This window comes from Coprinopsis cinerea, assembly GCF_000182895.1.
Source record: "Coprinopsis cinerea okayama7#130 chromosome 2 map unlocalized cont3.2, whole genome shotgun sequence".
In the NCBI taxonomy this organism is placed as follows: domain Eukaryota; kingdom Fungi; phylum Basidiomycota; class Agaricomycetes; order Agaricales; family Psathyrellaceae; genus Coprinopsis; species Coprinopsis cinerea.
This window is the reverse complement of record NW_003307543.1, coordinates 3369682-3395289: the sequence shown is the minus strand read 5'-3', so window position 1 is coordinate 3395289 and position 25608 is coordinate 3369682. Positions and strand designations below refer to the sequence as shown.

The following is a 25608-nucleotide window of genomic DNA, read 5'->3' as shown; positions in this document are numbered from 1 at the left end:
TCTACCTGGACACAAGATGATCCTATCGGATGCCCTGTCCCGACGCCCCGACCTGTGCCCCGAAGAAGATCACGATAACGAAAACATCACCCGGCTACCGGAAGAACTATTTGTCAACCTCGCCGACTTGAAAACCCTCACCATAGGACTGGTCGACATAGCTTTACAGGAAGAAATAGCCAAATGCCAGAATTTCGACACGGAAGCCACTGATGCCCTGAAGATCATCTTATCCGATGGACCAAAGGCCATGAAGGACGATCTACAAGATTGGACAGTAGAAGAACGTGATGGATTCCGACTCCTATTTTACAAAGGGAGAAACTATATCCCTCAGGACCAAGACCTTCGACGCAAGATCCTGCATCGATACCACGATTCCCTCACGGCAGGACACCCTGGAGAACTAGAGACCTTCAATAACGTCAACCAACACTACTGGTGGCCAGGAATCAGAACATTTCGTCAAGAATTATGTCAAAGGATGTGGCGTATGTCAGCAATTCAAGATCAACCGCAACCCATCAAAACCCGCTCTCATGCCCATCCCACCGGCCAAGTCGCTCCGACCATTCTCTCAGATCTCAGCCGACTTCATTACAGACCTCCCCGAATCCAACGGATACAACTCTATTTTATCCGTGGTGGACCACGGGTTTACAAAGGGGGTAATTTTGATCCCTTGCACCAAAGAGATCACGGCAGAGCAGACTGCACAACTCCTTGTCGACAACCTCTTCAAACGCTTTGGTCTCCCAGAGAAGATGATCTCCGACCGCGGTCCCCAGTTTGCTGCTCAGGTTTTCCGTCACTTCCTCCAACTTCTCGAGATCGAATCTGCACTGTCCACCGCTCATCATCCCCAAACTGATGGCACCACGGAACGATTCAACCAAGAAATCGAGACCTGGTTGTCAATCTATTGTCTCGCCTTTCCACAAGACTGGTCCGAACACCTTGGCATCTTGGAATTTACCCACAACAATCGAAGACACTCCGATCGGCCATATACCCCATTCGAACTCATGATGGGAATAGCACCCAAGGCGATCCCAACCTCCTTCGAATACTCTCTAATTCCCATCCGCAGAACAACGCATCAAAGCTCTCGATCGAATCAGACATGAAGCCCTTGCCGCACACACACTGGCCCAGCAAAGGATGGCCCAAAGGATCAAGTCCACCTTCAAACCCTTCAAGAGAGGCGAAAAGGTGTGGCTAGAATCCAAAAACCTCAACCTGAGATACCACAAGAAGATCAAAGCTAAACGAGAAGGACCCTTCGAGATCTTAGATGTGTTAGGACCGACCACCTATCGGCTCAATATCCCTGATCACTGGAAACGAGTCCGAGTTCATGACGTGTTCCACGCCACCCTCCTCACGCCATACGTCGAGAATGAAATCCACGGCCCCAACTTTCCCAGACCCACCTCCGGAAGTGGACGACGTTTACGAAATCGAGCGCATTCTGAAACACCGCAAAACCCGAAGCGGACTGGAGTACCTTGTGCTTTGGAAAGGTTACTCCGAAGAAGAAGCAACGTGGGAAGATGAAGACAACCTCATGGCCGGAGCAAGCAAGATCCTGACACAATACAAGACGACTCATCTGAAAGAAAAACCAAAGAACCGCAAACAACTTCGGAAATAAAAGGTCCAACCAGTCAGACTCACTTCCCCAGCAAACCACCCATCTGCTACTTCACCTCACAAATCCACTTGCCCCTCTTCGCTACTCTCACACCTTCTCCCCTTCTGAAATGACCAACATGATCATCGACTCCGGTGCCGCCTTCACCTTCGAATTCCCTGTCCCCTCCACCGAATCAGTCACTGAAACCACCGCCGTCGAAACATCAACCACTGAAAACCCCCCTGCTAACGAACCCACTGACCCCTACAAAGGGGGTAACTCCACCTTTATGACCTGCGCCGCCGAACTCATCCACCTGCTCGCCGATCCCCGCGACTGGACTAACCCTCAAGAGATGTGCAGGATATGCGCATCACATCGTCCTGGACCGCCTCCGAGATCTCGACCGCCACATGGTCGAGATTCACAAAGCCATTCTTCGCATTCCCCCTCAAGACCGGCGCGTAGGTTCCCAAACCCGAGTCACCCTCATCAACCTCCGCCTTTTCCTTTGGGAAGAGTTCCAGGAGAAATGCGAGGGATTCGTCTACAAAGCCCTTCACAAAGCCATCGTCCCTGCCCTCATCGACCTTCGTGATCATCTCGGCGCGCAACGACTGGACAGGCAGAGAAGAATACGCCTGGATCACCTACACTCCCCCTTACGAGAATTCCCCCTACCACTCGCCTGCCAGCCGCCTCAAGACCTGTTACAACTGCAAGCGTGACGGGCACGTCATCCGCGAGTGCGGGTTTGAGAAGGAACAACGAAGGGCCCATCATTGCAACCGCTACCAACGATCGAAAGCCGCCCACGATTATGCAAGGACAACTCAAGAAGCCATCTCTAGGAGGTCCGCCGGGATCAAGATTCCCCTCAAGTTCCGACAAGCCAATCGAGGAAAGAAGGTCCGCTTCGACGAAACGCCCGCTGGAAACAACAGTTGGGACGACAGTCTGATCCCAGATTGGTCTACCCCATGGGCCCCGACGCTAGTAGTTGGGATTGAAGGGACTTCAATCATACAAAGGGGGTAATGTTACGAAATTCCGCCCCTATCTTTTCTCTTCGCGTCCTTTCTCTATCACATGATTCATTTTCTTGTTCACATGATCTCTTTCTTTATCTCGTGACTGTTTTATCAGTTAATTCTTCTTACTGCTGCGGCGCAGCCTTCTTTGACTCTTTATGACTCTTTCTTGCTGCGGCGCAGCCACTGTCAGCAACTAACTACTTGATCATGTCGTTCAAGCAATCAATAGCTGCACTAGAAAAGACTTGGCGAAGAGCGATAGGATTCAGTAAAGACTAGAGTGTTGTAGCTAGGAATAGACCAGCTAAAGACTGAGGAAACTACGCTTACAAGTCTACTCTATATATACTACTTGAGTTGTATGTACTTGTTTGGTCCATGGTCTGTGCGCGCGCAGTGTTTTGTTCAGCTGGCGGGGTACGGTTCCATGACTCATCACGTGTCTGAGTCACGTGACATCCTATGTTACTAACTACAAGTCTCGGCGAGAAAAGGAAAAGAAAGGTCTGATTCATGACATCACCCCGCCCTTAAGGTTCACGTCCTCGTGAACGTCATTGCATCTAGGGCACCACCCTTTTCGGCACTTTGGGAGGTTTTCCGGCATTGGTTCGGCAGTTCCTTTGGGTCGACGGTTTGGGGAATAGGAGGCCTTAAACTTCCCAGCGGTCCAGTCGAAGATTCTTCCGGAAGGTTCGGTGAAGTTCTCGTAGGGTATGAATCGGAGTTTCTTGGTGATCCGCCGAGGTGCGGAGGGATTCTCTCGATGAAACTTTTCTACGAGTTCGGGAGAATTCTTCAGGTTGGAGGCATCTTCCCACGTCCTCTCCTCCTTGGGGTATCCCTTCCAGTTCACCAGGTACTGTAGTTTTCCCTTGTAGAGTCTGGAGTCGTCGATGGATTCGACTTCATACTCTACTTCTCCGTCTACCAGCTCGGGAGGAGGAGGTGGAGGTTTCTTCTGAGAGGGAAAATGGGGTTCGTGGTATGGAGTGAGGAGTGACTCGTTAAACACCGGGTGTATGGCCTTCCAAGTCTTGGGGATGGCGAGTTCGTAGGCAGAAGCTCCGACCTTCTTGGTGATCTTAAAGGGTCCATATCTCCGATCGTCGAGCTTCTTGGCTGGCCGCTGCGTATTGATGTTGGTTGCCTCAAGGTACACCATGTCGCCCACTCGGTAGGGCCTGGAGGGTTTTCGTTTCCGATCATAGTAATGTTTCATAGTCTCGGCAGCTTGTTTTAAGGCTGCTTCGGCCTCCTTTGCGGATGTCTTTTAATCTCGGTAACAAAGTCCTCTGCAGCCTGATTCCGTATTGGGCCTCTTGGTTCGCCTCCCTTGTATGGGTGTTGACCGTAATTCAGGTAGAACGGACTGTACCCGGTTGACTGGTGGATCTTGTCGTTGTAGGAGAATTGGGCCAGAGGGAGCCAATCAGCCCAGTCGTCTTGTCTTTGGTTGATGAAGATCCGTAAGTACTGCTCTATCTCCTGATTGATCCGTTCCGTCTGACCATCAGTCTGGGGGTGGAATGCCGTGGAGGGGTTTCCTTCAATGCCGATGGGAGTGTTCATCAGATCCTTCATGAAGTTCGAGACAAATTGTGGGCCTCGGTCGCTGATTACTTTTCGGGGGAGTCCGTGGTGTTTGAACACGTAGTCCCGGAAGTGCTTCGCTGCACCTAGCGACGAGAGCTCCACGTTGGTGGGAATTGCCTCTATCTTCTTTGAGAATCTGTCGACCACTACCATGATGGCATCGAATCCTTTCGACTCTGGGAGGGGCCGCGATTAGATCTACCGACACTATCTCCCATGGGAGAGAGGGGACCTCGTTTGGCTGTAGTGGCGCAGTCGGGACGGTTCGACGGGGTTTAGTCCGTTGACACATGCCACATCCATCGATATAGGTTCGGATGTCTGCTTGGATTCGGGGCCACCAGTAGTTCCGAGTGATCAGTTCCTGGGTACGATATCGACCAGGGTGTCCCGATACTGGGGAGTCATGATGGAATCTAATGATGTCCTCCCGGAGTCCCTTATCCTTTGGCACGTACACTCTTCCCTTGAACGTCACGAGGTGTTCGTCGGATTCGATCCAGTCTGGGTCCTTCTGCAGTAGAGCCTTGGCCACCGCTTTGTCCCTTCTTCTCCAAGAGCGCTTGACCCGTTCCAAAAAGTTGGCATCTGGTCCTGAGATGCCCACTTCGACCCTTCTGAAGAGTTCTTCCTTCTAAGAGGATCACGTCTTCGTTATCGTTGGCTCCTCGATCGTGATCGGCTCGTCGTGAGAGGAGGTCAGCCTTGGTCATCTGTTTTCCAGGCTTGTGGTGAAGGGTGAAGTGGTACTGTTGCATCTCGGTGAGCCAGCGAGCTTGGCGGCGATTCAACTTCTGGGGTTTTCGGAAATACCCGAGATTCTTGTGATCGGAGTGGATCTCGAAGACGTGTTTAGCTCCAAGGAGGTACTGTCTCCAATCTGAGAGTGCACGCATGATGGCGAGCATCTCCTTGTCGTAAATCTCGTAATTCCGCTCGGTCGGGTTCAGGGCATGGGAGATGAAAGCTACCGGTTTCCACTTCCCATCAGGCTGTTGTTGGGAGAGGACTGCCCCAGTTGCGAACTCGGATGCATCAGCCTCAACACGGAACTTCCCAGTGTCATTGGGAATAGCGAGGACGGGTGCAGAGCAGATTCGATCCTTAACTGCTTGGAAGGCTGCTTCTTGCGCTTGTCCCCAATTCCATTCCTTGTTCCCGGTTAGTTCCGTGAGTGGCCTAGCAATCTCTCCATATCCTTTGATGAACCGTCGATAGAAGTTGGCAAACCCAAGGAACTGTTGAACTTCGCGTTTCGATCGTGGAGTGGGCCAGTCTCTGACAGCATCGACTTTAGCTGGGTCCATGCGTACTTGGTTGTGGGAGACAATGACGCCGAGATATTCCACTTCTTTGGCTTCGAAAACGCACTTCTCCGGTTTGAGGTAAAGTTTGTGCTCGGCAAACTTCCTCAGGACCCTTCGGACCATTTCCCGATGTTCCTCCAATGTTTCCGTGAAGATAAGGACATCATCCATGTATATGATGACTTTTCCGGTGTTGATTTCCTCTCGGAATATGGCGTTCATCATGGTTTGGAACGTTGCGGGAGAGTTTGTGAGTCCAAAGAACATCACCAGAGGTTCATACAGTCCCCTGTTGGTTCGGAACGCCGCTTTCCACTCGTCTCCCTCTTTGATACGGACATTGTTGAAGCCCCAACGGACATCTAGTTTGGTGAAGTACCGTGCCTTTCTGAGTTTGTCTACTAACTCTTGGATCAATGGCAGGGGGTATCGATTCTTCACAGTGATGTCGTTAAGCCTTCTGTAGTCCTGGACTGGTCGGAGGGAGCCGTCCTTCTTTTTCACAAAGAAGAACGGAGAGGCCATGGGGGATTTAGACGGACGGATCCTCCCTGACTGCAGGTTTTCTTCCAAGAAGGCATCAAGTGCTTGTTGCTCTTCAGGGTTCAGCGGGTAGATCTTGCAGTCCATGGTCTCTGCTCCAGGGATGAGTTCAATTGCATGGTCCCAGGGTCGCCTTGGAGGTAGTTCATCGAAGGACTGCTTCGAGAACACAAATTTGAAGTCGTGGTAATGTGACGGTACGAGTTCTTCAAATGTCTTGGCTTTTTCCTCCTTGGCTTTCCTTTCAGCAATTCTTCCGGATGTCGTCTGGAATGCCCGTAGTCGGATCTCGTGTTGAATGTCTACCACGAGAATGTGTTCCCCATCCTCGAGGTCCTCGTATTCGATTTCCTCTGATTCAGGGTCTGATCCGACAAGTGGGGTACATTCTATGGGACACCGGTTGAACTCTATCGTACCAGTCCTCCAATCAATAGAGGGGTTATGCCGTTTTAGCCATTCGAACCCGATGAAGACGTCCGTTTTCCCTAGTTCGGTTACTCCGAATTCCAATCTCTCAATGTGGTCTCGGATCTTGACGTGGAGTTCGACACATTCGGAGATAGCTCCTCCTGCGTTTTCCGTACCATCAGCATTATAGACAGGGATGGGGATGGGGAGCTTTCTTGTTCGGATATTGTTTCGTCGGACAAAGTCCCTGTCTATACAGCTTCCGGTGCAACCACTATCTAAGAGTCCAGAAGTTCGGAAGCTTCGCTTGTCGTCTAGGGTGCTCATCACCATGTCCAGATCCAGCTGGTTGCCCTTATGGCCACGAATAAATCGTTTGGGTCGAGCCATCTCCTTTAGGGCCTCTACCACTGGTCCGTCCAATAGCTGTCTGAGCTGGGATATCTTTTCGTCCGTGACCTCTTGCCTTTTTTTGGGATGTACCCAAGACATCAGGATTCCTCTTGCCATCGAGGGTTCTGAGTCGTCAAGTCGTTGGGCTACCCATTCTGCGGAACCCGGTTCCACTTTCTTTCCGTAAAATCGCGCATTGTCCCTTTTCGATCGTGCGTAAACATCATGTGATTCGAGTTCTGGCATATATACATATGGGGATCGAACAAAGGTATTCCTATCGACCGGCAAGTCTGCGCTCACTCCCGGTCCGTGTAAAAATCCTCGAGTTGTTTCTTCAGCGCGGCACGTTCGTCCTCCGTGAGGGCTCTGATGTCGATGGTTCTGGTGTTAAACTTCTGGGTCTTGTTGGGACAGTCTCGGCTAATATGTCCCTTCTGGTGGCAGGTGAAGCAGAGACCCTGTCGTCGGTGCGCATCAATGTCCATAGCGTTCGGGTCGGCGGGGCGAGGGGGAGGCGGAGTAGGAGTGGATTGGGCAGCGGGTCAGAAGGAAGGGAAGAAGGGCCTTGGTGGAGGAGCGCTAGTTGCCTTGGGAGCGGGTTTTTCCGTTTTGAATCTAGCCTTCTCTCGTTTACGAATTCGGTACTGGCGATCGAGGTTAGCGGCTCGCTCCATCCATCCGGCAAGGGTCGTGGGGAGGTTTTCCTGGTCGTGGCACTTGTCCAACAGCCTGCCGTTTAGCCCTCGCTTGTATTCCTCGATGAGTGCTACTTCGTTGTATCCAGAATGAGTCATGTATGATCGGAACTCGGTGTTGTAAGCCTCACAGGAGCGATCTCCCATCTCGATGGTTTGGATGGCTAGGATCGCTTCTGCTCGGGAGTTCTGGACCTGGAAGTGGGCGAGGAAGGCTCTGGCAAAGCCCTTCCAGTCATCGTAAGCGAGGGTGTCAGCGATGATCTCAGCCGTGCCAGAATTTGCCCATGCAGATGCCATGCCGTTGGTGCCTCCTTTGATTTTGGAGAGAGCATAGGAGATTTGTCGTAGTTCATCTGCTTCTCCGATATGCTTGAAGTAGAGGACACAGGCATCGAGGAAGGCTTGGGCATCTTCCGGTTTCCCGTCGTAGGTTTCGGGTGGGTCCGGTTTGGTTTTGGGCTTGTCGGCTCGTTGGGCTAGGGCCTCGGAGACCTGGGTGCTGGCAGCGGCTGACTGGGCCAACGCCTCTGAAGCTTGGGCAAGGGCTGGCTGGTAGCCGGAAACGGCAGCCACTAGGTTTGCCACGCTATCGGCAAGGCTTCCCAGGGCTTGGTACATGTAGTCCCAAGCGGAGACCTGCTGACCTTGGACCTGGGTCTGGTCAGGCTGGAGGAGTTGAGGGGCGGGTTGGCCGTCGTTGGCAGGGGGTATTTGTAGGGGGGAGGGGTGGGTGGACATGGTATCGTAAAAAGAATAATGGGCTCGTGGGCAAGAGAAAGAAAAAGGTAAGGTAAGAAAAGCTAGACTATCTCCCGGTTGTCACTGTGTTAGCCACACAGAGGGGAGCTACACTATGTGCTTTGGACCTAAGTTCCGCAGCTCTCTTGGTTGCTGCCTTCCTACAGAAGGGGCGTCGCCAAGGATAACCTACTGAAAGGGGAAAGAGAAAAGGAACTATGTAAGGGAGTAAGTAGCGTGAGTGGGGGTTGCCTTGTTAGGGCGGAGGGCGATGAGAGACTCGAGGGTGCCGGGGATAGACACAGTCGAGAAGGGGCAGTCTTTAGCTAATGTCAGCAACTAACTACTTGATCTGTCGTTCAAGCAATCAATAGCTGCACTAGAAAAGACTTGGCGAAGAGCGATAGGATTCAGTAAAGACTAGAGTGTTGTAGCTAGGAATAGACCAGCTAAAGACTGAGGAATACTACGCTTACAAGTCTACTCTATATATACTACTTGAGTTGTATGTACTTGTTTGGTCCATGGTCTGTGCGCGCGCAGTGTTTTGTTCAGCTGGCGGGGTACGGTTCCATGACTCATCACGTGTCTGAGTCACGTGACATCCTATGTTACTAACTACAAGTCTCGGCGAGAAAAGGAAAAGAAAGGTCTGATTCATGACAGCCACTCTCTATTGTTCTCTAATTTATCTCTGCTGCGCTCCGCAGTGACCTGTGCTCGCGCAGCCCTTTTCTCTGACTTCTCTTGACTCATATTCACGTAGCTAGATAGGTATATAAGCTCTGTAGATACCTCTCTTGTTTCCTTAGCTAGTTCTCGTGAATCATACCCACTTCTCCTCTTCTCTCGAAACTCGCTCTAGTCGTCGTAAGACAATACCTCTTGTGAGGCACTCTTAGACGCCTATACCCTCGAACTCGCCTCGGAACCACGACTCTACGGTCGACGTGCATGCTCACTTGAGTTCGCGTCCCTTGACCGTAACAAGACCCATCCACGCAGTGACAACGATCGGCTTTGAGGGCTACCCGTTGCACCAGGGGTAGGTTTAAACACACCCTACGGGTATGACGCGGCGATCCCTACCGGTAGGGGTCAGGCAAAGGATAGTAAGCCACCTGAAACACGCGGATCAGGATGCAGTTTCGCGAGACAGTAGCCATCGATTTTAGACATGCAAATTCCCTAGGCACTAGCACGGTGTAATTACACAGTTCCACAGTGCTAGACGTCATTTGGGATCTAGATAACAGCCCATAGTGAAGTACCATGGACGCACGGGTATACCGTCTCCTGAGACCCCATAACTTCAACTTTCCACAGACATCCCGTCTTATGAAACAGTGTGGTATACCGTCCTGGCAAACGGAAGCTCCTGAGTTCATTGGGTATACAGTTTGGGGTACCGTCTTCGAAGACTGCATACCCAAGGAATTCCACAGGGATACCGTCTGTGAAGACTGCATACCGAAAGAATTCCTTAGGTATGCCGTTTCCTCGGACGGCATTCCCAAGGAATTCCACAAAATACGGTCTCAGGGAACTGCATACACAAGGAATGCAAAAGTCAGCATGATATCATAAACGACGAAAGCGCATGCTGCAGCTGGAAAGAAATTGCGCAAGGCGTGGTTCGAACTTGAGATCAGCTGGGATCAGAAGACAAGCGCCCACCGGTACTGAAGACTACCGCCCGCGCTCCTGCGACGAAATCAAGGAAGTCTTGATATTCTCCTTCCGTTAGGGCCATCCGGAGACTTTGGGATGCCTACTTCTCGCGTACAGTGAAGGAGCAAGGTGGGGAATGTCACAGAAGCCTTGCGAAGCTTCGTTAAAAGACCTGTTACGAATTCCGCCCCTATCTTTTCTCTTCGCGTCCTTTCTCTATCACATGATTCATTTTCTTGTTCACATGATCTCTTTCTTTATCTCGTGACTGTTTTATCAGTTAATTCTTCTTACTGCTGCGGCGCAGCCTTCTTTGACTCTTTATGACTCTTTCTTGCTGCGGCGCAGCCACTCTCTATTGTTCTCTAATTTATCTCTGCTGCGCTCCGCAGTGACCTGTGCTCGCGCAGCCCTTTTCTCTGACTTCTCTTGACTCATATTCACGTAGTCTAGATAGGTATATAAGCTCTGTAGATACCTCTCTTGTTCCTTAGCTAGTTCTCGTGAATCATACCCACTTCTCCTCTTCTCTCGAAACTCGCTCTAGTCGTCTTAAGACAATACCTCTTGTGAGGCACTCTTAGACGCCTATACCCTCGAACTCGCCTCGGAACCACGACTCTACGGTCGACGTGCATGCTCACTTGAGTTTGCGTCCCTTGACCGTAACAGAAGAACTAGCTCCTACACATCGTCACTCGTATTTACGGGTGACGACCCCATCGACCACACAGAATTCCCACATACTCGGCATCTGATCCCCCGGAACGACTCCCTACACCACCGCCATTTGTCGACCCAGTAGCCACCCTAATTGCCTCAACACCCGGATCCCAGTCAACCACACCCAGAGGACGTCTCCGAGGGCTTACCCCAAGCTCAACCAGACCATCAACACCATCTTTACTAGCGGTTAACCAATTGCTCCCTTAAGAAGAAACCGAAGAAGAACAAGAAGACTCGGAAGACAAGACAGACAACACCGACTGCAGCAACTTCGTACACCAGTTTAACTGTGAACACTACGACACCAACGAAGAAGACTGGTTTAACTGCGCCCAACAACCCTGCCCCAACTACCCGGAAGACCCAAGACATCGACCAAGCAAACAAGAACCGTCAGAAGTTTCTTTTGAAGAAGAGCCTTCTGCAGAATTCCAAGACGCCCAAGAAGAACCTAACACCGAGCCACAGCATCAAGAGGAAGGACCCTTGATTCCAGAACGTGAAGAGGAAGAACCCTTTACGCCAATCACCCTTGAACAACCAGTCACCATGGTCAGCCCCGCCAACCCAGACAACGGAACCCGAGACGTCGTAATGAGCGACGAAACCAACCAGAAGATCCCCGAAAGGCGAATCAATCCGCCATCCCCCTTCACCGGCAAAAAGGAAGACCTCAACACCTTCCTCAAAGATGTGAAACTTTACTTGAAGGTCAACAAGCACATCTACACCGATGACGACAGCAAAATCACCTATCTCCTTTCGTTCCTCAAAGGAGACGAAGCCTCTGCTTGGAAGGAAGCATGGCTACGATCCAAAGAGACCGAGTCCGATATTGAATTGGGCACCTGGAAGGACTTTGTCGCCATCTTCAAACAGGCGTTCACCCCAATCAACGAACAAGAAGACGCCTTACAGCGCTTGAAGACGATGACCCAAGGAAAGAAGACGGCTGAAGAACATGTAGCCGACTTCAAGATTGTCCTATCGAAAACCAACCTTCTCTCCAAAGATCACGCCAACAAAACCGAAGATCAAAGAGTTGCAGACGCTGGAGACACTGTAGCCCGAGACTACTTCCAAGCCAGTCTGAACGATCCACTTCGAAAGAAGCTCTTCGACCTCGAGAAACCCCCTCGAACCTTCAAGGAGTGGACAGAGAAGGCTATTGACAAAGGACAACAACTACCGTCGCTACTTTGCCCTCACCAACAAGGCCTCGACCAAAACTTCGACCTCAACCAGGCAGTGGAACTTCAGTCGCCCCGCTCCTGCCAAAGATCCCATGGCCATGGACATCGACACCATCATCTCCAAGGTCAAGGGCTTAGACCAGTCTGCAGGGACCGCTTTAGAGCAACACATCAGGGCAATCGGCCTTGGAAAGCTTTCCCCCCAGGAAAGAGCCGACCTGATCAAGAGAGGAGGATGCTTCCGTTGCCGGAAGGACGGACATCGCTCTTGGGAATGCCCTAATAACTCCACCAACAATCGCTCTGCAGGGACCAGCAGCCAGAACACCGGTAACCGTCAAAACTGGTCTTTCCGCCCAAAGAATGGCAAGGATCTCTACACCAACATCAGGGCCGCAATCCAAGAAGCAGGAGAGGAAGTCGTTGAAGAATTTTACAAGGAACTCGAGACCAACCAGGGTTTTTAGAATGGAGACCTGCATCGACGTCAGTATCTCCCTATTTATCAATTCATTCTGCCTTAGTAGCCCGAAAGAACAATAAATGCTTATTTATTCCTATGCATCTTGAGGGCGAAACGGAGAGTGGAAAGATAATCGTCGACACCGAAGGAATGATAGATTCTGGAGCTGGAGGAAAATTCATCGACCAAAATTTTGCCCGAAACAAGAAACTTCCACTCCAACTCCTTCCAACACCTCTGAAAGTCTACAACGTAGACGGAACCCTAAACAAACAAGGAACCATCCGATACTCGACCACCATGGACGTCACTATCCACGGACACACAGAACCCATTACCTTCTACATCACCGGCCTTGGAAAACAGAAGGTCATCATGGGGTTTCCCTGGCTTGGAAGAGCTATCCCATCATCGACTGGAGGAAGGGTACTCTCGAGTGGCGACAGAGCTCTCCCGTCAACACCACCGATCATGCCCATCAAGTCTTACACCCAGATCTTTAAGACAACCGTCAAAGAAATCCCAGACACGGAGCCCCTGAACCTCGACCCACTACCTGATTGGTATCCGACCACCTCTCCTATGATACCCAAAGATCACTTCAATACCTTTGAAAACTACGTCAACGAGCTTATGGAAGGGAACTTCCATTGGGACAATGACGAAGGATCCCTCTTGACAGACGACCTGGTGATCTCATTCATCAATGGAGAACTTTCCGACAAAACGGAGGACATCTGGATCAACACCACCCTCACCCATTCCCAGGCCTTCGAGCTCAAGTACAACCAGCGAGAAGAAATCAAGGACATCAGGCAACATGTACCTCCGGAATATCACGAATACCTCTCTGTCTTCGACGAGAAAGCAGCTTCCCGGTTCCCCGAGTCTCGTCCCTGGGACCACAGGATAGATCTGAAACCAGGATTCGAACCAAGGTCATCCAAAGTTTACCCACTCACACCCGAAGAAGAGAAACTCGTCAAGGAATTCCTTGATGACAACCTGGCCAAAGGATACATTCGACCGTCGGACTCTCCACAAGCATCCGGATTCTTCTTCGTCCCCAAGAAAGACGGAAAGAAGCGCCCATGTCAAGACTATCGCTACCTGAATGAATGGACCGTCAAGAACGCCTATCCCCTTCCCCTGGTTACGGACCTTATGGACAAACTGAAAGGAGCCAAATACTTCACCAAGCTCGATGTCTTGAAAGGTTACAACAATATCCGTATACGCGATGGAGACCAGTGGAAAGCAGCATTCAAAACAAAATTCGGCTTACACGAACCTACGGTCATGTTCTTCGGCATGTGTAACTCTCCGGCAACCTTTCAGGCAATGATGGACCACATATTCTCTTTGCAGATTGAAGGGAATTTTGTCATCATCTACATGGACGACATCCTCATCTTCTCCAAGACCAAAGAGGAACATGAACAACACACCAAGGAAGTCCTTCGGATCCTCCGCGATAACGATCTCTACGTCAAACCTGAGAAATGCGAATTCACCAAGGAAAAGATTGCTTATCTCGGGTTCATCATCGAACAAGACCGAATCTCCATGGACCCAGCAAAGGTTAAAGGACTCCAAGACTGGCCCGCACCACAAACCATCAAGCAAGTCAGATCCTTCCTCGGCTTCGGAAACTTCTATAGGAAGTTCATACGGAAATACTCCGACATCGCTCGACCACTCAACGAACTCCCTCAAGAAGAACCAAGCATTCAAGTGGACTGACGAGTGCCAAGAAGCCTTTGACACCCTGAAGAAACGCTTCTGCGAGGAACCTGTTCTCATGATGCCCGACATGTCCAGACCATTCCAGATCGAATCCGACGCCTCCAAATATGCCTCTGGAGCAGTCCTGACACAGATGGACTCCAATGGTAACCGCCACCCAGTTGCTTTCTTGTCCAAGTCCTTCTCCCCCGCCGAACGGAATTACGAGATCTACGACAGAGAACTCCTTGGAATCATTCGAGCACTTGACGAGTGGCGCCACTACATCCAAGGAAGCCCGCATGAAACTCTGGTCTATTCTGATCACCTCAACCTCACTTACTTCCGATCTCCACAGAAGCTCAAACCTCGACAAGCACGTTGGCAATTGAAACTGACAGAGAGCGCCATCAAGTTGTCACATCTACCTGGACACAAGATGATCCTATCGGATGCCCTGTCCCGACGCCCCGACCTGTGCCCCGAAGAAGATCACGATAACGAAAACATCACCCGGCTACCGGAAGAACTATTTGTCAACCTCGCCGACTTGAAAACCCTCACCATAGGACTGGTCGACATAGCTTTACAGGAAGAAATAGCCAAATGCCAGAATTTCGACACGGAAGCCACTGATGCCCTGAAGATCATCTTATCCGATGGACCAAAGGCCATGAAGGACGATCTACAAGATTGGACAGTAGAAGAACGTGATGGATTCCGACTCCTATTTTACAAAGGGAGAAACTATATCCCTCAGGACCAAGACCTTCGACGCAAGATCCTGCATCGATACCACGATTCCCTCACGGCAGGACACCCTGGAGAACTAGAGACCTTCAATAACGTCAACCAACACTACTGGTGGCCAGGAATCAGAACATTCGTCAAGAATTATGTCAAAGGATGTGGCGTATGTCAGCAATTCAAGATCAACCGCAACCCATCAAAACCCGCTCTCATGCCCATCCCACCGGCCAAGTCGCTCCGACCATTCTCTCAGATCTCAGCCGACTTCATTACAGACCTCCCCGAATCCAACGGATACAACTCTATTTTATCCGTGGTGGACCACGGGTTTACAAAGGGGGTAATTTTGATCCCTTGCACCAAAGAGATCACGGCAGAGCAGACTGCACAACTCCTTGTCGACAACCTCTTCAAACGCTTTGGTCTCCCAGAGAAGATGATCTCCGACCGCGGTCCCCAGTTTGCTGCTCAGGTTTTCCGTCACTTCCTCCAACTTCTCGAGATCGAATCTGCACTGTCCACCGCTCATCATCCCCAAACTGATGGCACCACGGAACGATTCAACCAAGAAATCGAGACCTGGTTGTCAATCTATTGTCTCGCCTTTCCACAAGACTGGTCCGAACACCTTGGCATCTTGGAATTTACCCACAACAATCGAAGACACTCCGATCGGCCATATACCCCATTCGAACTCATGATGGGAATAGCACCCAAGGCGATCCCAACCTCCTTCGAATACTCTCAATTCCCATCCGCAGAACAACGCATCAAAGCTCTCGATCGAATCAGACATGAAGCCCTTGCCGCACACACACTGGCCCAGCAAAGGATGGCCCAAAGGATCAAGTCCACCTTCAAACCCTTCAAGAGAGGCGAAAAGGTGTGGCTAGAATCCAAAAACCTCAACCTGAGATACCACAAGAAGATCAAAGCTAAACGAGAAGGACCCTTCGAGATCTTAGATGTGTTAGGACCGACCACCTATCGGCTCAATATCCCTGATCACTGGAAACGAGTCCGAGTTCATGACGTGTTCCACGCCACCCTCCTCACGCCATACGTCGAGAATGAAATCCACGGCCCCAACTTTCCCAGACCACCTCCGGAAGTGGACGACGTTTACGAAATCGAGCGCATTCTGAAACACCGCAAAACCCGAAGCGGACTGGAGTACCTTGTGCTTTGGAAAGGTTACTCCGAAGAAGAAGCAACGTGGGAAGATGAAGACAACCTCATGGCCGGAGCAAGCAAGATCCTGACACAATACAAGACGACTCATCTGAAAGAAAAACCAAAGAACCGCAAACAACTTCGGAAATAAAAGGTCCAACCAGTCAGACTCACTTCCCCAGCAAACCACCCATCTGCTACTTCACCTCACAAATCCACTTGCCCCTCTTCGCTACTCTCACACCTTCTCCCCTTCTGAAATGACCAACATGATCATCGACTCCGGTGCCGCCTTCACCTTCGAATTCCCTGTCCCCTCCACCGAATCAGTCACTGAAACCACCGCCGTCGAAACATCAACCACTGAAAACCCCCCTGCTAACGAACCCACTGACCCCTACAAAGGGGGTAACTCCACCTTTATGACCTGCGCCGCCGAACTCATCCACCTGCTCGCCGATCCCCGCGACTGGACTAACCTCAAGAGATGTGCAGGATATGCGCATCACATCGTCCTGGACCGCCTCCGAGATCTCGACCGCCACATGGTCGAGATTCACAAAGCCATTCTTCGCATTCCCCCTCAAGACCGGCGCGTAGGTTCCCAAACCCGAGTCACCCTCATCAACCTCCGCCTTTTCCTTTGGGAAGAGTTCCAGGAGAAATGCGAGGGATTCGTCTACAAAGCCCTTCACAAAGCCATCGTCCCTGCCCTCATCGACCTTCGTGATCTCTCGGCGCGCAACGACTGGACAGGCAGAGAAGAATACGCCTGGATCACCTACACTCCCCCTTACGAGAATTCCCCCTACCACTCGCCTGCCAGCATTCAATGGCGCGAGTCGAGATCTGCGGTGGACTGTGGGAAGATATTTGATAGTCAGCCTCCAGATCACTTTTAAGTATGGCGTCGTCGCTCTTTTATCCTTCTATTTTAATAACTAAAAGAGCGCGCTTCGCCGCAGAGCCTGCTACTACGGAGCTACGCGTTCGCCCACGTCCTTTCAGCTCACTCTTCAGCGTTCGGATTGAGCACGTAACATAACACTGAGAAGTGTACAAAGGCCAAAAGCATCAAGATGGTATTAATCGATACATTTCTTTCACGACAGGTTCAGTCCCAATAGGAGGCCCATTCAGAGCCATCTACGTTACTTTCGCAGTCGCTAGTGGCAATGTCGAATGACACTGCTCCGTTGGTCAATGTTCTGGGCAAGAGGCACCTCACATCCTCCACACCTATCTCGCCCGTCGCCAAATGTTGCACCCTCGAAAAGCGCGGGTTCTCCACCAACCGGTTAACAACTTCCCGTTCCCATTCACCGCGCCTGAGTGCGCACTGCCTGCTGTCAGCAACTAACTACTTGATCTGTCGTTCAAGCAATCAATAGCTGCACTAGAAAAGACTTGGCGAAGAGCGATAGGATTCAGTAAAGACTAGAGTGTTGTAGCTAGGAATAGACCAGCTAAAGACTGAGGAAACTACGCTTACAAGTCTACTCTATATATACTACTTGAGTTGTATGTACTTGTTTGGTCCATGGTCTGTGCGCGCGCAGTGTTTTGTTCAGCTGGCGGGGTACGGTTCCATGACTCATCACGTGTCTGAGTCACGTGACATCCCTATGTTACTAACTACAAGTCTCGGCGAGAAAAGGAAAAGAAAGGTCTGATTCATGACATCACCCCCCCCTTAAGGTTCACGTCCTCGTGAACGTCATTGCATCTAGGGCACCACCCTTTTCGGCACTTTGGGAGGTTTTCCGGCATTGGTTCGGCAGTTCCTTTGGGTCGACGGTTGTGGGGAATAGGAGGCCTTAAACTTCCCAGCGGTCCAGTCGAAGATTCTTCCGGAAGGTTCGGTGAAGTTCTCGTAGGGTATGAATCGGAGTTTCTTGGTGATCCGCCGAGGTGCGGAGGGATTCTCTCGATGAAACTTTTCTACGAGTTCGGGAGAATTCTTCAGGTTGGAGGCATCTTCCCACGTCCTCTCCTCCTTGGGGTATCCCTTCCAGTTCACCAGGTACTGTAGTTTTCCCTTGTAGAGTCTGGAGTCGTCGATGGATTCGACTTCATACTCTACTTCTCCGTCTACCAGCTCGGGAGGAGGAGGTGGAGGTTTCTTCTGAGAGGGAAAATGGGGTTCGTGGTATGGAGTGAGGAGTGACTCGTTAAACACCGGGTGTATGGCCTTCCAAGTCTTGGGGATGGCGAGTTCGTAGGCAGAAGCTCCGACCTTCTTGGTGATCTTAAAGGGTCCATATCTCCGATCGTCGAGCTTCTTGGCTGGCCGCTGCGTATTGATGTTGGTTGCCTCAAGGTACACCATGTCGCCCACTCGGTAGGGCCTGGAGGGTTTTCGTTTCCGATCATAGTAATGTTTCATAGTCTCGGCAGCTTGTTTTAAGGCTGCTTCGGCCTCCTTGCGGGATGTCTTTAATCTCGGTAACAAAGTCCTCTGCAGCCTGATTCCGTATTGGGCCTCTTGGTTCGCCTCCCTTGTATGGGTGTTGACCGTAATTCAGGTAGAACGGACTGTACCCGGTTGACTGGTGGATCTTGTCGTTGTAGGAGAATTGGGCCAGAGGGAGCCAATCAGCCCAGTCGTCTTGTCTTTGGTTGATGAAGATCCGTAAGTACTGCTCTATCTCCTGATTGATCCGTTCCGTCTGACCATCAGTCTGGGGGTGGAATGCCGTGGAGGGGTTTCCTTCAATGCCGAGGAGTTTCATCAGATCCTTCATGAAGTTCGAGACAAATTGTGGGCCTCGGTCGCTGATTACTTTTCGGGGGAGTCCGTGGTGTTTGAACACGTAGTCCCGGAAGTGCTTCGCTGCACCTAGCGACGAGAGCTCCACGTTGGGTGGGAATTGCCTCTATCTTCTTTGAGAATCTGTCGACCACTACCATGATGGCATCGAATCCTTTCGACTCTGGGAGGGGCCCGATTAGATCTACCGACACTATCTCCCATGGGAGAGAGGGGATCTCGTTTGGCTGTAGTGGCGCAGCCGGGACAGGTTCGACGGGGTTTAGTCCGTTGACACATGCCACATCCATCGATATAGGTTCGGATGTCTGCTTGGATTCGGGGCCACCAGTAGTTCCGAGTGATCAGTTCCTGGGTACGATATCGACCAGGGTGTCCCGATACTGGGGAGTCATGATGGAATCTAATGATGTCCTCCCGGAGTCCCTTATCCTTTGGCACGTACACTCTTCCCTTGAACGTCACGAGGTGTTCGTCGGATTCGATCCAGTCCGGGTCCTTCTGCAGTAGAGCCTTGGCCACCGCTTTGTCCCTTCTTCTCCAAGAGCGCTTGACCTCGTTCCAAAAAGTTGGCATCTGGTCCTGAGATGCCCACTTCGACCCTTCTGAAGAGTTCTTCCTTCAAGAGGATCACGTCTTCGTTATCGTTGGCTCCTCGATCGTGATCGGCTCGTCGTGAGAGGAGGTCAGCCTTGGTCATCTGTTTTCCAGGCTTGTGGTGAAGGGTGAAGTGGTACTGTTGCATCTCGGTGAGCCAGCGAGCTTGGCGGCGATTCAACTTCTGGGGTTTTCGGAAATACCCGAGATTCTTGTGATCGGAGTGGATCTCGAAGACGTGTTTAGCTCCAAGGAGGTACTGTCTCCAATCTGAGAGTGCACGCATGATGGCGAGCATCTCCTTGTCGTAAATCTCGTAATTCCGCTCGGTCGGGTTCAGGGCATGGGAGATGAAAGCTACCGGTTTCCACTTCCCATCAGGCTGTTGTTGGGAGAGGACTGCCCCAGTTGCGAACTCGGATGCATCAGCCTCAACACGGAACTTCCCAGTGTCATTGGGAATAGCGAGGACGGGTGCAGAGCAGATTCGATCCTTAACTGCTTGGAAGGCTGCTTCTTGCGCTTGTCCCCAATTCCATTCCTTGTTCCCGGTTAGTTCCGTGAGTGGCCTAGCAATCTCTCCATATCCTTTGATGAACCGTCGATAGAAGTTGGCAAACCCAAGGAACTGTTGAACTTCGCGTTTCGATCGTGGAGTGGGCCAGTCTCTGACAGCATCGACTTTAGCTGGGTCCATGCGTACTTGGTTGTGGGAGACAATGACGCCAAGATATTCCACTTCTTTGGCTTCGAAAACGCACTTCTCCGGTTTGAGGTAAAGTTTGTGCTCGGCAAACTTCCTCAGGACCCTTCGGACCATTTCCCGATGTTCCTCCAATGTTTCCGTGAAGATAAGGACGTCATCCATGTATATGATGACTTTTCCGGTGTTGATTTCCTCTCGGAATATGGCGTTCATCATGGTTTGGAACGTTGCGGGAGAGTTTGTGAGTCCAAAGAACATCACCAGAGGTTCATACAGTCCCCTGTTGGTTCGGAACGCCCGCTTTCCACTCGTCTCCCTCTTTGATACGGACATTGTTGAAGCCCCAACGGACATCTAGTTTGGTGAAGTACCGTGCCTTTCTGAGTTTGTCTACTAATTCTTGGATCAATGGCAGGGGGTATCGATTCTTCACAGTGATGTCGTTAAGCCTTCTGTAGTCCTGGACTGGTCGGAGGGAGCCGTCCTTCTTTTTCACAAAGAAGAACGGAGAGGCCATGGGGGATTTAGACGGACGGATCCTCCCTGACTGCAGGTTTTCTTCCAAGAAGGCATCAAGTGCTTGTTGCTCTTCAGGGTTCAGCGGGTAGATCTTGCAGTCCATGGTCTCTGCTCCAGGGATGAGTTCAATTGCATGGTCCCAGGGTCGCCTTGGAGGTAGTTCATCGAAGGACTGCTTCGAGAACACAAATTTGAAGTCGTGGTAATGTGACGGTACCAGTTCTTCAAATGTCTTGGCTTTTTCCTCCTTGGCTTTCCTTTCAGCAATTCTTCCGGATGTCGTCTGGAATGCCCGTAGTCGGATCTCGTGTTGAATGTCTACCATGAGAATGTGTTCCCCATCCTCGAGGTCCTCGTATTCGATTTCCTCTGATTCAGGGTCTGATCCGACAAGTGGGGTACATTCTATGGGACACCGGTTGAACTCTATCGTACCAGTCCTCCAATCAATAGAGGGGTTATGCCGTTTTAGCCATTCGAACCCAATGAAGACGTCCGTTTTCCCTAGTTCGGTTACTCCGAATTCCAATCTCTCAATGTGGTCTCGGATCTTGACGTGGAGTTCGACACATTCGGAGATAGCTCCTCCTGCGTTTTCCGTACCATCAGCATTATAGACAGGGAATGGGGATGGGGAGCTTTCTGGTTCGGATATTGTTTCGTCGGACAAAGTCCCTGTCTATACAGCTTCCGGTGCAACCACTATCTAAGAGTCCAGAAGTTCGGAAGCTTCGCTTGTCGTCTAGGGTGCTCATCACCATGTCCAGATCCAGCTGGTTGCCCTTATGGCCACGAATAAATCGTTTGGGTCGAGCCATCTCCTTTAGGGCCTCTACCACTGGTCCGTCCAATAGCTGTCTGAGCTGGGATATCTTTTCATCCGTGACCTCTTGCCTTTTTTTGGGATGTACCCAAGACATCAGGATTCCTCTTGCCATCGAGGGTTCTGAGTCGTCAAGTCGTTGGGCTACCCATTCTGCGGAGCCCGGTTCCACTTTCTTTCCGTAAAATCGCGCATTGTCCCTTTTCGATCGTGCGTAAACATCATGTGATTCGAGTTCTGGCATATGTACATATGGGGATCGAACAAAGGTACTTCTATCGACCGGCAAGTCTGCGCTCACTCCCGGTCCGTGTAAAAATCCTCGAGTTGTTTCTTCAGCGCGGCACGTTCGTCCTCCGTGAGGGCTCTGATGTCGATGGTTCTGGTGTTAAAACTTCTGGGTCTTAGTTGGGACAGTCTCGGCTAATATGTCCCTTCTGGTGGCAGGTGAAGCAGAGACCCTGTCGTCGGTGCGCATCAATGTCCATAGCGTTCGGGTCGGCGGGGCGAGGGGGAGTGTGGAGTAGGAGTGGATTGGGCAGCGGGTCGGAAGGAAGGGAAGAAGGGCCTTGGTGGAGGAGCGCTAGTTGCCCTTGGGAGTGGGTTTTTCCGTTTTGAATCTAGCCTTCTCCCGTTTACGAATTCGGTACTGGCGATCGAGGTTAGCAGCTCGCTCCATCCATCCGGCAAGGGTCGTGGGGAGGTTCTCCTGGTCGTGGCACTTGTCCAACAGCCTGCCGTTTAGCCCTCTGCTTGTATTCCTCGATGAGTGCTACTTCGTTGTATCCAGAGACGAGTCATATATGATCGGAACTCGGTGTTGTAAGCCTCACAGGAGCGATCTCCCATCTCGATGGTTTGGATGGCTAGGATCGCTTCTGCTCGGGAGTTCTGGACCTGGAAGTGAGCGAGGAAGGCCTTGGCGAAGCCCTTCCAGTCATCGTAAGCGAGGGTGTCAGCGATGATCTCAGCCCGTTGAGAATTTGCCCATGCAGATGCCATGCCGTTGGTGCCTCCTTTGATTTTGGAGAGAGCATAGGAGATTTGTCGTAGTTCATCTGCTTCTCCGATATGCTTGAAGTAGAGGACACAGGCATCGAGGAAGGCTTGGGCATCTTCCGGTTTCCCGTCGTAGGTTTCGGGTGGGTCCGGGTTTGGTTTTGGGCTTGTCGGGCTCGTTGGGCTAGGGCCTCGGAGACCTGGGTGCTGGCAGCGGCTGACTGGGCCAACGCCTCTGAAGCTTGGGCAAGGGCTGGCTGGTAGCCGGAAACGGCAGCCACTAGGTTTGCCACGCTATCGGCAAGGCTTCCCAGGGCTTGGTACATGTAGTCCCAAGCGGAGACCTGCTGACCTTGGACCTGGGTCTGGTCAGGCTGGAGGAGTTGAGGGGCGGGTTGGCCGTCGTTGGCAGGGGGTATTTGTAGGGGGGAGGGGTGGGTGGACATGGTATCGTAAAAAGAATAATGGGCTCGTGGGCAAGAGAAAGAAAAGGTAAGGTAAGAAAAGCTAGACTATCTCCCGGTTGTCACTGTGTTAGCCACACAGAGGGGAGCTACACTATGTGCTTTGGACCTAAGTTCCGCAGCTCTCTTGGTTGCTGCCTTCCTACAGAAGGGGCGTCGCCAAGGATAACCTACTGAAAGGGGAAAGAGAAAAGGAACTATGTAAGGGAGTAAGTAGCGTGAGTGGGGGTTGCCTTGTTAGGGCGGAGGGCGATGAGAGACTCGAGGGTGCCGGGGATAGACACAGTCGAGAAGGGGCAGTCTTTAGCTAATGTCAGCAACTAACTACTTGATCTGTCGTTCAAGCAATCAATAGCTGCACTAGAAAAGACTTGGCGAAGAGCGATAGGATTCAGTAAAGACTAGAGTGTTGTAGCTAGGAATAGACCAGCTAAAGACTGAGGAAACTACGCTTACAAGTCTACTCTATATATACTACTTGAGTTGTATGTACTTGTTTGGTCCATGGTCTGTGCGCGCGCAGTGTTTTGTTCAGCTGGCGGGGTACGGTTCCATGACTCATCACGTGTCTGAGTCACGTGACATCCTATGTTACTAACTACAAGTCTCGGCGAGAAAAGGAAAAGAAAGGTCTGATTCATGACAGCCACTCTCTATTGTTCTCTAATTTATCTCTGCTGCGCTCCGCAGTGACCTGTGCTCGCGCAGCCCTTTTCTCTGACTTCTCTTGACTCATATTCACGTAGCTAGATAGGTATATAAGCTCTGTAGATACCTCTCTTGTTCCTTAGCTAGTTCTCGTGAATCATACCCACTTCTCCTCTTCTCTCGAAACTCGCTCTAGTCGTCGTAAGACAATACCTCTTGTGAGGCACTCTTAGACGCCTATACCCTCGAACTCGCCTCGGAACCACGACTCTACGGTCGACGTGCATGCTCACTTGAGTTCGCGTCCCTTGACCGTAACAAGACCCATCCACGCAGTGACAACGATCGGCTTTGAGGGCTACCCGTTGCACCAGGGGTAGGTTTAAACACACCCTACGGGTATGACGCGGCGATCCCTACCGGTAGGGGTCAGGCAAAGGATAGTAAGCCACCTGAAACACGCGGATCAGGATGCAGTTTCGCGAGACAGTAGCCATCGATTTTAGACATGCAAATTCCCTAGGCACTAGCACGGTGTAATTACACAGTTCCACAGTGCTAGACGTCATTTGGGATCTAGATAACAGCCCATAGTGAAGTACCATGGACGCACGGGTATACCGTCTCCTGAGACCCCATAACTTCAACTTTCCACAGACATCCCGTCTTATGAAACAGTGTGGTATACCGTCCTTGGCAAACGGAAGCTCCTGAGTTCATTGGGTATACAGTTTGGGGTACCGTCTTCGAAGACTGCATACCCAAGGAATTCCACAGGGATACCGTCTGTGAAGACTGCATACCGAAAGAATTCCTTAGGTATGCCGTTTCCTCGGACGGCATTCCCAAGGAATTCCACAAATATACCGTCTCAGGGAACTGCATACACAAGGAATTGCACAGGGATACCGTCTCAGGGAACTGTATACTCATGGAATTCCCTAGATATGCCGTTCCCTAAGACTGTATATCCAAAGAATTCACGGGGATACCGTCTTGGAGGACTGCATACCGAAGGAATTCCCCAGGTATGCCGTTTCCTCGGACGGCATTCCCAAGGAATTCCACAAGTATACGGTCTGAGGAAACACCATACCCATGAAATTCCACAGGGATACCGTCTCAGGGAACTGCATACCCAAGGAATTGCACAAGGATAGTCTTGGAGGGCTGTATACCGAACGAATTCCATAGGTATGCCGTTCTCTAAGACTGCATACCCAAGGAATTGCACAAGGATACCGTCTTGGGGGACTGCATACCGAAGGAATTCCTCAGGTATGCCGTTTCCTAAGACGGCATTCCCAAGGAATTCCTCAGGGATACCGTCTCAGGGAACTGCATACCCAAGGAATTGCACAAGGATACCGTCTTGGAGGACTGTATACCGAACGAATTCCATAGGTATGCCGTTCTCTAAGACTGTATACTCATGGAATTCACCAGGGATACCGTCTTGGGGGACTGCATACCGAAGGAATTCCTCAGGTATGCCGTTCTCTAAGACTGTATACTCATGGAATTCCACAGGGATACCATTCCATCGGACGGCATACTTGTCAATTTTCACAGGTATACCGTCCGACGAAACAGCATACCTATGGAAATCCCACCGATGCCGCATCAGCAAACGGTATATACTCCACATTCCACAGGTATACCGTCTAGGGAAACGGTAAACCTATGGAAGTTCATCTCATGATTTAACGTACCTGGGACATTATTAGCTATTCCGTCTGGTGGAACAGCTTACTTGTAGAAGTTCAGGTATATGCTGTTCGGTGAGACGGTGTACCTCTGAATTCAGACCACCATCCGGTCTGCTGGCGCTGCCATCACCCTAATTATAGTGTCAAGGTGTATCGTTAAACGGCAAGGCCCTCCTTGAGCGTCAATCGCACCACATTACTTAAGATCGAACCAGATGCCATTGGGATCCAGTTTTGAAGTGGTATCCGGTTTTGATATACTGCCTGGCCAACTCTTCCACAGATCAGCGAGACTTAAAGGATTAGACAGCAT

General features: G+C 51.0%; 1 protein-coding gene across 1 annotated transcript; it reads right to left on the bottom strand.

Annotated features, from left to right (window-relative positions):
- Positions 1-24916: 24916 nt before the first annotated feature.
- Positions 24917-25307, bottom strand: CC1G_14030 (hypothetical protein; the record flags this gene model as incomplete). Its single annotated transcript, XM_002911946.1, has 2 exons — positions 24917-25267; positions 25299-25307. 2 exons carry the CDS (start codon positions 25305-25307, stop codon positions 24917-24919), a joined length of 360 nt encoding a protein of 119 aa, XP_002911992.1.
- Between the last annotated feature and the right edge of the window lie 301 nt (positions 25308-25608).